This window comes from Camellia sinensis, chromosome 5 (genome assembly GCF_055761805.1).
Source record: "Camellia sinensis isolate YWXY chromosome 5, ASM5576180v1, whole genome shotgun sequence".
Classification (NCBI taxonomy): domain Eukaryota; kingdom Viridiplantae; phylum Streptophyta; class Magnoliopsida; order Ericales; family Theaceae; genus Camellia; species Camellia sinensis.
This window is the reverse complement of record NC_138965.1, coordinates 91,274,575-91,290,100: the sequence shown is the minus strand read 5'-3', so window position 1 is coordinate 91,290,100 and position 15,526 is coordinate 91,274,575. Positions and strand designations below refer to the sequence as shown.

Sequence of the window (15,526 nt, the reverse complement as noted above, 5' to 3'; positions counted from 1 at the left end):
AAGAAAAAAGTAACACCTACTTCAACTATGACTAGAAAGTATTATACTACCAGTCTCTTTAGTTTTGAATTTGTATTATTTTGGTATTTAATTTTTTAATTGTGATATGTTTAATATTGAATTTTGAATTTTGTTTCAAATAAAAACAATAAAAAAAAAATCATTTACAAACGGTATATTTCAAGAATAAAGTCGTCATACAACTTATGTTGTGTTGGCTAATTTTTACATTGTTTGAAATATAATGGCCTTATTTTTAACAAATAATATTGACACTTCCTTAATTATAAAGTTTTGTTTGATTTGATTTTCACAATCTATTTTCATAAAAAATTTCTAAGAAACTAAAAGTTAAATCGGTGAACAAAAATTAAAAATACAATATTTTTATATAATTTTATCTTTTGGAGAGTAAAAATAATATATATATATATATATATATATTTGTTAATTTAGTTTTTATTTTTTCAAAAATCAAACATAGTGACAATTTTAATATTATTATTAAACTAATTTATCAAATTAAAAAATTTAAAACTAAAAATATTTAATATATTAAACATATCAATTACACATTAAAAATCTAATAACCATTCATTACATGATAATCATAAAAAAAAAAATCTATTTAACAACAAAAACAACCATAACTATCAAAAAATATAATAGAAAACAATCACTATCATCCAAATACATATTAAAAATTAATTTAGTAAAAAAATAAAAATATAAAAATGAAAAAGATTTATCATTTTTATATAATTTTATTTTTGGTAAATAGAAATAGTTTTTAAAAATTAAAATATAATTTTTTGAATTTTATTTTTTGTTAAATTAGTTTATATATTTTGTACTGTTTGGCAGGAGGCTTTTTCGTTTTTTTTTTTTTTTTTTTTGTGGTTAAATTCATAGAAAGACTAAGGCATTGTTTGGGAAGGGTTAAAGGGACTATTTTAGTCATAAAAGATAAAATAGGTTATTTTAATCACAAAAATATATATATATATATATATATATATATATATATCACATCTAACCTATAATCATTACACTCTTTTCTCAAAAAAAAAATCAAAAAGGCCAAAAAAATCAAAAAATCTTTCCCAAACTAAGCTTTTTAGCTCAGGCTAAAATAGCTAAAAAAATCAAAAAATCAAAAAGTCAACTCACTCCCCAAACATATGCTAAATAGGTTAAAATAATTAATAAGACAAAATATCATATTAAATCCATAATCATTTCACTTTTTTTTTTCTTCTCACAAACATCGTATTCAAGTACAAAAAAATCCAATCATCTTTTCAAAAATAAAAATTTTAATCTATTAAAATAATCAAAAACTAAAGGGTGAATTACACTAACGGTCCTTATTGTTTGGGACTTGTATTATTTTGATCCCTAATTTTTCAATTGTGACACATTTGATCCTGAATTTTGAATCTTGTTCCAGATAAAGACAATTGAATATACTATTGGATTTTTCAAGGGCAAAGTTGTCAATTTGATAAAATATAAATTAATTTGATAAAAATAAATGTCAAAAATTTATTTTTGATTTTTTTTAAATTATTTCTACCTACTAAAGATAAAATTATATAAAATTGACAAATCTTTTAGACATTTATTTATTTATTTTTTACCAAATTAATTTTTATTATGTATTTGGATGATAATCATGTAAAATTAATTTTTAAACATTAATCATGTAATTTTTATCAATTTTACATAATTTTATCTTTAGTGAATAGAAATAATTTTTAAACATTTTAAAATATTTTTTTGACATTTATTTTTATCAAATTAATTTATATTTTATCAAATTGATGATTTTGCCATTGAAATTAAGTAATTGTATGTTTAATTGTCCTTATTTAAAATAAGATTCAAAATTTATAGTCAAATATGTCATAATTAAAAAGTTAATGACTAAAGTGATACAAACCCCAAACTATAAGACTTTTCGTGCAATTTGTCTAAAACTAAAATAACCTACCCTCATTGTTGGTTACAAAAAAAAAAAAAAAAATCCGATCATCTCTCTCTCCATTATGTTTAGGGATAGGCTCCTCTTCATTGCTGGTTACATAGCGCTTGCTGTTCATGTTCAAGTTTTTTTTTGTGTGAATTGTGTCACTAATAATCAAAATCAGCAGCAACTCGCCCTCCACAAAAATTATTGTGGAGATATCCATAACATCAGTTTCCCTTTTCGACTCAAAGCCCACGCACTTGATAATTGTGAAAACAAGTATTTCGAACTTGAGTGCGAGAACAATCGGACAGTACTACACTTGCTTTCCGGTAAATACTACGTCCAGGCCATCAACTACAGCAGTCAACTTATCAGCCTGGTGGATGTGGGGATACAGAGGAATAATTGCTCCTCTCTTCCTCTTCATTCTTTAACTTATTACAACTTTACTTATTCAGTAGATCCATATCAAGGTGGTTGGAATGAAATGGCAGTGTTAGTGAGTTGTGAAAAACAGGTGAAATCTCCTCTCTACATAGACACTACGGTCATGTTTGTTTGGGTGGACATGAGCTTGGGATTGGACTAATAGTCTAATAAAATTATTAATCCGATGTTTGATTGAACAATTGAAGTACGGATTAATTATTTTAAACTTGACTATTAATTAAGATAGGATACATAATCCAACGGATTCGTAGTCCTAGGACTATTAGTCATGGGAATGCTAATCCAGTCCGCCCAAACAAACATGGCCTACTAGTAATATTAGTACGGCTTTCTGTGAAAACAGAGGAGGAGGAGGAGGAGTCAGTTCGTCATCGTTGAAAAAGCATTCATACTTTCTGATCGGAAGCTACAGTTCTCTGTCGTGGTCAGATGTTTTAAACTTGTGCAGCGTCGACGCGGCTTTTCCGACAAGGGAGTTGCGGAATCCAGATCATACTTTTAGACAACGTAACATTACGAGCTTGTTGGAGGTCAACAACATATTGGCTGATGGATTTGATCTTCAATGGGTATTCTACACCTACGGACAATGCAAACGTCAGCAACGTTGCTTCTCTAATTATCCTAAAAATGCCACCGCCGGCACTTGCCATCGCTTCTCCTTTCTACAGTATCTAGGTGCGTGCATCCAAGCCACTTTTTTTAATCTTTTTTTTTATTATTTCATTTTTTTTGTTTATAATAATGACCATTTCTTATTTATATATTAATGCTAAGGTCTTGTTTGTCATTCCTTAAAAAATTTAAAAAGTCAAAAAATTACTATCCTATTTAAGTCACATTATCTTATTTAATTCACATCACTTCTCTATCCTATCACTTCAAACCCAACACATACGTAACCCATATTTTATAAAAAGTCAAAAAATATTTAGAACATCTCAAATAACCTTTAAAAGAGCCTGTATAATATGTAAGTTAATTTATTTGTAAATTTAATTATCACAAATAATTATACTATGAGAGTTATAATTTTTGTTTAAAAAAATCGAGTTATAATCAAATATCACATGAAGTATAATTAAATAACTTTTGAATCATAACTAAAATAATATTATAATTAATATCATAACTAAAATAATATTATAATTAATATTATAATATATCATAATTAATAATACGATATGTCAAAACCATACGGGCATATAATTTTCCAAAAAGTTAACTATAACTTTTCATAATACATTATTTATAACTTTAGGGTGTACTGTAAATTTATTATTCATAATTTTACTAGAAAGTGACATATTACACACTTTAAACATTTATAATTTTCATTACAAAAGAGAATATATATATATATATATATATATATATATATATATATATATATATATATGTATAGAAGGCTCACCTCCGGTCCATTAATTAGTTTTCACTCCACTTGGTGATCAAAATTGTTTAAAATTTAATACTTTTTGAGTAAATTATCTTTGTAAAAAGTTAAATTAATTAGATATTAGTTATTATATATTTAAATAAAATTTACTCTTAAAAAAATAGTGGGCATATATGAAATTGATAATAAATTGTTTATTTTTTAAGATAAATATGATTCAAACATGAGATTATTGATATCTAATTAATGGGTGTTTTGGAAAGTTAGTAAAAAGTTAGTTTTTGGCTTTTTACCAAGCTTTTTAGCTTTTTAAAAAGTCATTTGAGAAGTTGGTAAAAAGCTGGCTTTTGACTTTTTAGTTTAATATTTATTTATGGTGTCAAATCAAATTAAAATGACTAAAACACCCTTATCCAACATAAGAAATTTATTTTTTTATTTTTTTGTCATAGGCCCCAATTTGTAATTTCCCCACTTGCGTTTTTATAACTTCCCAAACCAATTTTGTTGCGTTTTTGCCACTTGTGTTTTTGGACCAAAGATAAAAAAACGTGGCTTTTTATTTTGGTTCCCAAAATGGCACTAACTTAATATTTGCATAAAATGATTTAGGTTTCGTTTAGGAAGTGGGTTGATTTTTTTAGCTTTTTAACTATTTTAGACTATAGCTAAAAAGTTCGTTTAGATTAGATTTTTTTTAACTTTTTTTACTTTGTAGAGAAAAAATTAAAATAATTATGATTTAGATGTGATATTTTATCTTATTGACTTTTAAATTTATTTTGTCTTTTTTGACTAAATTAGACTCCAATCTCAAAAAAAAAAAAAAAAAAAAAAAAAAAAAAAAAAGACTCATGCCAAACTAGTGCTTATTAAGGATTTGATAACTTTTAAGGTTTTATTTGGCATGTAAGTATCTTTATTTAGATAAGTGCATTTATTTGGGTCACATCACCTCTTTACTTTTTCTGTATATTTGTTCGTACAATATAAAAAAAAATACTTATTTAGATCATCCAAACAACTCCTAGTGCCGTGTTTAGTTAGAGAATTTGAGGAGAGATTTGAAAAGGACGTGGAAAAATATAGATAAAATGTGAATAAAATATACATATATTTTACTTAGTTTCATATACCTTTTTCCTTCTAAATCCCTCCCCAAATCTCTCAATCAAACCCAAAGTAAATTATTTGGATCACTGAGTAGCAGTTGAAATAGGCTCGAAAAGTCCAAAACTGCACCCTCAGACTTGAGATTAGACTCATGCAAATATATATCTACACGCAAAAAGTCTAAAACAACATTGTTTTAAGATATTCGAGCCATTCGGATCATGAAAATTTGAATTATCAAGCATTGTTGTACAATAAAATTCAATACAGGTACCTACAATGTATGCATAAAAACCCTCACTATATATGTACGTGTAGAATTATTTTTTTAAAAAATATTTGAAATGTTAAAATTTTTTATCAAATGTCTCACGTGGATGTGAAACTCACAGTACGTGAGTTTTATATGGGTCTCACATCTATATAAGACATTTAGTAAAAAATTTGATAAAAATTTGATAATCTTTAGCGTTGTTGAAATAAGAAATTTTCTACATATTAGTGATGAGCTGATATCACCTTTAAAAAAATACATGAGAAAATAATAGTACATTTTAGAAAATTATTTCTTCCGTGTCAAAATAATAGTACATTTTAGAAAATTTAATTTTTTTGATAATAAAATTATTGCACTTTAAAATAATTAAATTTTCAAAATTATCTTTTGATAGTACATTTTTTGGAGAATATCAATTGTCATAATTGTACTTTTTGTATTGTTAATAAATTTAAAAGAAAGATAAAATAGAAAATTCATATTATTTTAGTCCTTAATTTTTGAAAATGAACTAATATTTTGAGATAATAAAAAATAAAATAAAAGACTAATATTTTGAGATGGATGGAACATTCAAAGTTGCGCATAGTTTATTTGTACAAATTCAAAAACAAAAAGCACGATAGAGCAAATTATTTGACATGTTTTGGAAATATGGTTAAAAATTGGTATTTTTTTTTTAATCTTTTTTTGACTTTTTTAAAAAAAATATATAAAAAATATGAGAAGTAATGTGACTTCTTCGTTTGGCATTGACTTTTTTAGTTGATTTTTTTGTGTTGGGACGTTTTGTAGCCTCGTTTGGTTTGGTTTTTTTGACTTTTATGAAAGAAAAAGTGTAATGATTATGATTTGGATGTAATATTTTGTCTTATTGACTTATGTAGTTAATTTTATCTTTTTATACTTTTTAAGCCAAAAATCAAATGCCAAACAAAACTTTAAAATGAATTAAAAATTAGCTTTAACTCTATTGTCGAATTGGCCCTTTGAAATGATAGACAACACAAGGTTGTGAATTTAAATGAGGAATCAGGCTTTGGGTTTAACTAGTTAATTTCTACTAGTTTCTATCAGTTTTATGCTCTCTTTTTCACATTAATATCCTCTATATTTCAAGGGCCTAGTAATGCCTTGAGCAAATTACGCTAACAGTCTTTGTAATTTAGGACTTGTTTGAATTTTAAATTTTATTTTAAATAAGAATAATCAAATATGTTTTCTTTGTAAATGGTCCATTTCAAGAGTAAAGTCATTATACAACTTATTTTGTGTTGGTTAACTTGTACGTTATTTGAAATGTAATGTTCTTTTTTTTTAATGAATAGTGCTTGAACTTTCTTGGTTATAAAGTTTTGTTCGGTTTAATTTTCAGAATCTATTTTCATAAAATTTTTCTAAGAAACTAAAAATTAAATTGGTGAAAAAAATTAAAAACACATCATTTTTATATAATATTATCTTTTGGGAGGGTATAATTAATTTTTTTTCATATTTATTTTTTTAAAATTAGTTTCTAGCTTTAGATTATTTCATTTTTACCTCTATACTTTTACACGATTTTCAATGACTCCCCCCAGACTATTCTTATTTTCACGTGTACCCCCATACTGTTTAAGTTACTATCAATTTTTTCCCTGCCGTCACATTTGAAACGGAAAACGTTAAAAAAAATTACATTTTAGCCCCAAATTTAAAAAAAAAAAGATGCAAACCCAACATTTCCTACTAGCAAACCATCACCACCAACCACCACTTTAGGCCTTTCTATCTCCTTCGTCATAACTTCGTTTCGCCTCATTTTTACGTCGTTGGATTCAACTCACGATCTAGTTTTCATGTCACATCTCACACGTCTCGTTCTTCCTTTTTTTGCATGTATCATAGCTTCAAAAGTTGATAAAAGAAAAGAAAAAAAAAAACTTTTCTTTTCATTTTTGATTTTTCTTCGAGCCATCTTTCGGACTTCATATCTTATCAATTCTTGACGGTTCTACTTCATTCTTTCGCCATTCTCTTCACCTTACTTCCTACTTCGTCCTATACTACCTCGCTTTCTCACTTCTTCGTGTAATGGGCGGTTTTGGTATGCCGAAAGTTGTCCAAAAACTAATTTTGAAAATTTCAGAACATTACAACCTATATGCTGTAGTTCTGTGAAAAAAAGTGTTTGGTACCCTTCCCCTACATCTCTTGCCACCATATCTTGACACTTCCATCTGCGGAGCCGGTGAAGACCAACCCATGAAATCCGACAACCACCGCATTCACTGCGTCATCATGAACATGAATCGATTCCAAGCATTTTGAATTCGATACTCTCCAAACCTTCATTGTCTTATCCCAAGAAGCTAAGTATAACAAAGATTTGTCTTCGCTCAAACTAAGACGCGAAATCACATCGAAATATTTGATCCAAACCGTATTTCAATTCCTTCTCACCTCAACATAATTGCTCGGATTGATCGAGCTCTTTATATAAGGTTTCAACATGGGTAAAGTCCCGATTCGTTTGTGAATTGTTAGATTCTTCGCAGACACTTTCCATAATCAAATCTTCCCGTCTTGATGGCCATGAAGATGATTTTGTTTGCAATTACAATGGCTTTAACTAACCCACTATTCGATTTGAACCCAGAAAAATCCTTCTGATTCTTCCATACCCGAATTTTCTTGCTATCAAAACCAGTGTATAATAAGTCGCCTCTTCTTGAGCTTTTCATGGTTGCGTTCTCTCATGTATGGAAAGGTTTTTTTTGGGTGAAATGAATTTGGAAAAGAAACTATTTGGTTGTAATGGAAATGAAGAAAGAATAAAGAGAAAAACAAGGTTCTAAGAAAACCATAAGTGATTTGATTTTTGAAAAAAAAAAAACACAATAAGGAAAGAGAGAAACAGAGAGGAGTGATTAAAGAATCAAAAGGTTGGAGAAGATGGTGTCATATACAATCATATATATATATATATACAAATAGTAGATGAGAAAAAAAGGTTGTAATGGTAATTCTTAGGGGCAGAGGCTTAATGGTTTACCAAGGGTCCTAAGTTTTTTGTAATGTTTTGAAATTTTCAGAATTAGTTTTCGGACAACTTTCGGCGTACCAAAACTGCCCATTATACAAAAAAGTGAGAAAGCGAGGTAGTGTAGGGCGGAGTAGAAAGTGAGGTGAAGAGAATGACGAAAGAATGAAGTAAAACCGTTAAGAATCGAGAAAGATATGAAGTCCGAAAGCTCAAAGAAAAGTCAAAAATAAGAAGAAAACTTTTATTTTTTTTTTATCAACTTTTAGAGCTCCAATAGCATGCAAAAGAGGAAGAATGAGACATGTGAGATGTGATACGAAAGCTAGACCGTGAGTTGAATCCAACGACGTAAAAATGAGGCGAAACAGAGTTATGACGAAGGAGATAGAAGGGCTTGAAGTGGTGGTTGGTGGTGGTTGGTGGTGATAGTTTGTTGGTAGAAAAGGGTGGGTTTGCATCTTTCTTTTGAAATTTGGGGCCAAAATGTAAATTTTTTTAATGTTTTTCGTTTCAAATGTGACGACAGTGGCAAAATTGATAGTAACTTAAATAGTATGGAGGTACGCGTGAAAATAAGAATAGTTCCCATGTCATTGAAAATTGTGTAAAAGTATAGAAGTAAAAATGAAATATTCTCTTCTATTTTTTCAAAACTTAAACATGGCGACAACTTTAATGTCATTATTTAATCAATCCATTAAATCAAAAAATCCAAAACTAAAAATATTTCATATATTAAACATATCAATTACACAAACCATAAAAAAAAATTTGTTAACAACAAATACAACCGTTTATTACTTGATAATCATCCAAAAATATCAACAAAAACAACTACCAATTACATGAATATCATCCAAACACATACTAAAAATTAATTTGGTAAAAAAATAAAAATGTAAAAGATTTATCATTTTTATATAATTATATTTTTGAGTAGAAATAATTTTTAAAAATTCAAAAATATTTTTTTCACATTTATTTTGTCAAACTAGTTTAAATTTTATCAAATTGACGACTTTACCCTTGAAATATAACAATTATATCTTCAATTGTCCTTGTTTGAAATTAGATTCAAAATTTAAAGTCAAATGTATTACAATTGAAAAATCAAGAATCATAATGAAATAAAATCTAAATTACAGAGACCATAAGTGTAATTCGTCCTAATGTTTTTGATCTCTAACACTATTTATTCTTTCAAAAATTGCAGGTTGGTTGAAATTTTACTTGACGGGTAAGTTTTCTCCCTGCTCCATCTATGTCTGTTTCATTTCTAAGCTGCCCCGGGCCAGACATCGCCTTCATAATACTGTTTCATTTTCTCAATTATTTCACAAATCTATGAAACTTAAATTTTAGATGCTTGATTTGATCAGTCTAGAATTGTTTTAAAAATTTATAGTGCAAATTATCATTTTCACCCTCTTGACTTTTATTCAAATTCTATTTTTATTCTTATATTTTATTTTTCACTCATTTAAAATAGTAGGTGACAGAGAAAAACATTAAAACAAAAGTTACAAATCTAATAACTTAATATTGTAGTTAGAAGATTAAAAAAAAAAGGTTTGTTTCCAGCCCAAAATGTCTGGACTGGTGAGTGTTGTTCAAGTCCGTGGGGTTTACCATGGTTTTATTTTGATGATCTGAATATTTCATTTTGTATGATCCTTTGCATATATTATTTACACAAAAAAAATTAAGTAGATCCGATAATCATAATTTGTTTAGTTTATTGAAATGTCTCTAAAAAAAATGGACTATAAGTATATTTTTTAAAATAGGCCATTTATTTTTTGGGTGACGGACAATAAATTGAACAAATTAGAATTATCGGATTGACGTAAATTTTAAATGTTCAAACTATTGAAATATGATATGTAATGGGCCTCACGAGCTCGAACAGTATATGAACTGAAGGATAGCCCAACCCCCAAAACAGAGTGTAACTTGGAGAGTGTAATTACCCTTAGGGATTTTTTTTTCAAATAGAAAAAAAAAAAAAAAAAAAAAGGGTATGCAGTTAATGCGCAAGGTCATTCTGAAAGTAAATCACCTGATAAAAATTCTTATTGTACAAATTGAAAAGCAAGAAGCTAAATGGAATACTAGTTTGTCAAATTAAAGGAGAAATCAGGCTTTGGGCTTGACCTTTTATTTCTTACTAGTTAATTTAAGTTTCTATCAGTCTAGTGCTCTCTTTTTATCTTTTTTTTCTTGATTGGAACTCATGTTCTATTTTTCACCCCTTAATTGTTGTGCTTACGTAAAAATAAATATTTTAGTAAAAGAATCATTCCATTTCACCTTCATTTCAATGAATCAAATATAAATAAATGTTACATTTGTCACATTTTTAATCTACCACCTTATGTGTCAATATTGCATTGAAATAGACATAATTGAGAAGACCTATTATCTGCATCTACGGAATAGTAATGCTTTGGTCTCTAACATTGTTTGTTTCTGTCAAAAAATACAGACACGTTGAGTGCTGACCTCGCCTGTAAGTATTCTCCCTTGTCCATTCATATCTATTTCATTTCAAAGTCACTACTACCTATAAGAGAGGGTGAAATTTTTGTATATTTGGGGGCCAATTCATGTCGTGATGATAGCCACTAAAAAGATGTTTGAAAAAATAAAAAACATGGTTTTTAGTGACAAATTGGTCCCAAAATCATTATTTTTGACACAAATTTTGGTTGTAAAACAATAATATTAAGGGTGGTATTACAAACACCAATTAGTATATAAACATATGTTATGACATTATTACTGACTCCACCCATTATACAAATTACAAATACCCAAAATCTCTAAAATTATGTCACATCATTTGTTAGTATACTAATTAGTATACCAATTGGTGCATATAGCATTATTTTAATATTAATGTTCAAATTGTGTCACTAAAAATCTAATAATGACACTTCTGATAACAAAAATATTTATTCACTAAAAATGTATTTTTGTCATTAAATATTTGTCTTTAAAATATTAAATTGTTGTAGTGAGCAATCACATACCATTTAATTCAAAAGTTGTTTGGAAGAAAACAATAAAAGCCCTTCATTCATTTTCAAAATTTTGTCGCTAAAAAATTTATTTTTGACTTTTCAAAATGATCTTTTAACGACTATCCTTACAAGTCCCGATAACAGAAATTGATCCCTAAATGTCATTCACAACAAAATTTTTACTTTTAAGAACCAAAAAATTAATTCCTAAAACTCTTATATGTTGTAATATCATCATACCAATGTTCAAATTGTTGGATCTCATCCAGTTACTTTTCTCATTCTTATCAAGACGCTTTTAATCACTTTGATAATATCTTTGATAATTAAGACTAATTGAATATTTCATTATGTTTAGTTTTAAAGGTGTGTTTCTTTCGAGTTCACGTCCCAGGGAAGCAAACTACCATTTGTCGATGTTAGTTCCTTTCTCGTTTCTGGATTTTAGTTTAATTTATTTGTAATTTTTATGCCTGTCGGCTGAATCTTGTTTAATTTTTCTTACAGATCGTAATTGGGGTCTCGAGCTCAAAATCATAGGTAAATTACTCCTCTTTTTAACTGGAAAAAGTTATTTTGCCAATTGATTTTGGGGGTGGATTAGGCCTAGGCACCGACTTGATGGGCCGTCAAGCCTGCTTTTTTAAGGACTTAACATTGATATTTAAGCTCACAAAGCTGGGTTAGGATGACTTTTTTTTTAATTTTTTATCGGCAAATTTTTTTTTTTTTTTTTTTTATTGATGGCAACAAGCATATATTACATATGAGTGATTATTCAGTACTCCCGGAGTATGGACACGTGATGCTCTATAAGATTTTGATTGGTGGAGAAGCATAATGGCCCACAATTTATGTTGGGGATGAGAAAATAAGGCTAAGTAATTGGTGATTAGTTTGGAATATGACTACGGGATACTCGGAAAGTATTGAATAATTTCCCCATTACATATAGGCATACATCCTAGGTTACATATGGCTATTTAATAAGCATACTTTAAAAAGTAATCTTAGAATGACATTTTAAGTCTGCTTATAAGTGGGTGTTTGGGAAGTTGCTATTTTAATAGGCTATTTTAGTTTTTGACTATTTTAGGAGGCTAAAATTTTTGTGTTTGGAAAGAAAGTTGAATTTTTTTTGGTTAGATGTGATGTTTGTGAGAGAAAAAATGAAATAATTATGGGTTTGATGTGACATTTTATCTTATTAGTTATTTTAGTCTATTTTGTCTTTTAGTGCTATTTTAGCTAAAAAAGTCAAAAAAGTTTATTCCCAAACGCCCCGTTTGGTTGGATTTAGAAATGTTTCTTGTGGCTGGATTTGACCCAATTGTTTACATATATGGGAAATTTTATGCACCATATGACCCATAATTACGACTTTAATAATATTTGATTATGACATATTATGGTGTTAATTATGATTTGGTTATATAACTTAATTATACATATTGTGGTATTAGTTATCACTTAATGTAATATTAGTTACGATATTACTTTAGTTATGATCCAATAACTCTTTGATTATATCTTATTATGGTGTTTAGTTATAACTCTTTTATTTATTGATTTATTTCTACTGACTTCCACAGAATTGAGTTATGACATTTATAGGTACTAAATCCACAAATGTCATAACTTGTTTATAGTACACACCCTTTTACCATAATATTACCTATTAATATGTATACACTTATACAATTTACTTAGTTTTATGTTTGAAAAAAAGAAAAAAAGAAAAAAAGAAAGATGCACTCAAGATAGAAAATTTATTTATCTAAATTTATACCTTGGAGGATATGGCTTAATATTTAGTTTTTGTGGGAACTCAACTATAAAATTATTAATTCTAAGTTTTATAATATTAGTTTTTATTTAATATATGGGCTTGTTGGGTGGGCTCGAGATTGTAATACTATTTTAGGATTGGAGTTAGACTAGGTTGGACTTGGGTACAAGAGTTTTCTATATGTTTCTTAACTTAGAGTTGATTGAGTTTGAACCCGACCTGATGTTTGTCCACCACTAGGCTAAATGCTTCCAAATTCTAACAATGGCAAGACAAAAAATGATTTTTAATTTGCCATCTTGTGATTTTTATATACAGGAGGAATCATTTTGGCAAGAATTCTATTTGCATTATGTGCGTTTGCACTTTTAATCCGTAAGTTTAAGAGAAGGCATTTATCGATGTTCGATAACATTGAAGGTTATCTACGAAGTCAGAATCACCTCATGCCAATTAGCTACTCTTACGTAGACATTAAGAAGATGGCCAAAGGTTTCAAGGACAAGTTGGGAGAAGGAGGCTATGGTTCTGTCTACAAAGGAAAGCTTAGAAGTGGTCATCTTGTAGCGATAAAAGTATTGGGCAAACCCAAAGCCAATGGACAAGAATTTATCAATGAAGTTGCTACCATAGGAAGGATTCATCATGTTAATGTGGTTCAGCTAATTGGATATTGTGCAGAGAGATCTAAGCGAGCTCTCATATATGACTTCATGCCAAATGGGTCTCTGGAAAAGTATATATTTTCTCAAGAAGGATATATCCCATTGAGTTGTAAGCAAATGTATGAGATTTCTTTAGGAGTGGCTCGCGGGATTGAATATTTGCATCGGGGTTGTGACATGCAAATCTTGCATTTTGATATCAAGCCTCACAACATTCTTCTTGATGGGAATTTCACTCCAAAAGTCTCTGATTTTGGGCTTGCAAAATTGTATTCAACTGATGATAGCATTGTGAATCTGACTGCAGCAAGGGGAACAATGGGTTATATGGCTCCAGAGTTGTTTTACAAAAACATTGGAGGCATTTCATATAAAGCTGATGTTTATAGTTTTGGAATGTTGTTAATGGAAATGACTAGTAGGAAAAGGAATTTGACTAATCATACAAGCGAAATTTACTTCCCTTCTTGGATTTATGTTCAATTCAAAGAAGGGAGGGACATAGAAATGGGAGAGACCAATGAGGAGGAAGTGATGATGGTGAAGAAGATGATAATAGTAGCTTTGTGGTGCATACAAATGAAGCCTAGTGACCGTCCTTCAATGAACAAAGTTGTAGAGATGCTTGAAGGGAATGTTGAACAACTGCAAATGCCTTCTAAACCTTTTCTATGCCCAGAAGAGATGCTAACTGAAGATCATAGAATTGACACAAATCCTACAGATTTGCCTATGCCATCACGTGAATGCATAAATTCCATCACTTTGGGTGTAAGTGAACCTTAAATGGTTTCATATCAAATGCATCATATTTAAGTAAATTAATTGTTGGCATCCTCAGTTGCTTATGGAATTGAGGTTGCCTTATTAAACATATGATGGGGAAACTATATATGCATCCTCAATTAATTGTTGGCATCCTACATTTCAATTTTTCTTGAAAGGTTTTCCTAGTTAAAACTAGCTTGATTGGAGCTATGCAAGTAAGAATTTTTATTTAATTTAGATTTTTTTGTCATTGTTTAGAGATATTGCTTTGACACTACAATTTTTAATTGTAAGTTATGGCATTTACAATAAAGAGAAACAAATCAAATACATAAAATATAAGATAAATGTCATTCAACAATATGCTAACTTTCATAGAGGGAAAGAGATCAAATCCACTACATGGAATAAGAATTACAGAGCTTTGAACATCTAAACTCTTACCAACCTAAAATAAACACCCTAACAAAAAATATAACACATACCTCCACAACTTTGGATCAGAAGTGTTGCCCCAAATGTCTGCATGGGCCTAGGTGAAGCACGATTTGGCTTTTTACTTCGATTTTCAACTTTAACCCTCCACCTCCATAAAAAGCCCCCTTACATTAACTTTGAATGTGTAGTCAAAATATAAGGCATACCATAACAAAAGCTTTCACCTTTGAACCAAAAAGTAAATTGGAAAAACTAAAGATGAATTTTCCATAACAAATGTTTTAAAAGAACATCGTTTTATAGGATGATAATATCTAGGAAAATATTTAGCTACATTTTTTTCTTTTTCACCTCATTAATCCTTGGAAATTTGTACAGATTTAGTGGTCTTGCTTTGCTTAGCTAGTTGACTTGTAAGTCAACTTCCAACTCTCTATCTCAAATCCGTTTGAACAGTTACTTTTTTTTTTTTTACTTATTAAGTTCTTAATTCTACAGTAATTAGCTACTTTCACTTTCTTCTTTTTTTCTTCTTGCACTGTGTCCATACTCGGCCCTCCAACACTACGAACGCTTCGTTTGTTTCGGTAGAATTTTTTTATAAAAA

At 28.7% G+C, this 15,526-nt stretch overlaps 1 protein-coding gene and 1 pseudogene across 1 annotated transcript; one reads left to right on the top strand and one right to left on the bottom strand.

The window, feature by feature from the left end:
• Nucleotides 1–2,048: 2,048 nt before the first annotated feature.
• On the top strand, nt 2,049–14,738 carry LOC114298812 (PR5-like receptor kinase). The gene is made up of 7 exons (XM_082871888.1): nt 2,049–2,524; nt 2,709–3,100; nt 9,450–9,473; nt 10,722–10,745; nt 11,618–11,677; nt 11,767–11,799; nt 13,367–14,738. The coding sequence occupies exons 1-7, from the start codon at nt 2,049–2,051 to the stop codon at nt 14,497–14,499; spliced, it is 2,142 nt and encodes a 713-aa protein (XP_082728014.1). The 3' UTR covers nt 14,500–14,738.
• On the bottom strand, nt 7,351–7,976 carry LOC145790366 (protein JINGUBANG pseudogene; annotated as a pseudogene).
• Nucleotides 14,739–15,526: the final 788 nt, after the last annotated feature.

Excerpts from the sequence above, each read along its gene's own strand:
- LOC114298812 (XM_082871888.1), top strand. The coding sequence starts at position 2,049 with ATGTTTAGGGATAGGCTCCTCTTCATTGCTGGTTACATAGCGCTTGCT. Across the intron at positions 9,474-10,721 it reads GTTGAAATTTTACTTGACGG|ACACGTTGAGTGCTGACCTC; the intron begins GTAAGTTTTCTC and ends CAAAAAATACAG. Across the intron at positions 11,678-11,766 it reads GCAAACTACCATTTGTCGAT|ATCGTAATTGGGGTCTCGAG; the intron begins GTTAGTTCCTTT and ends TTTTTCTTACAG.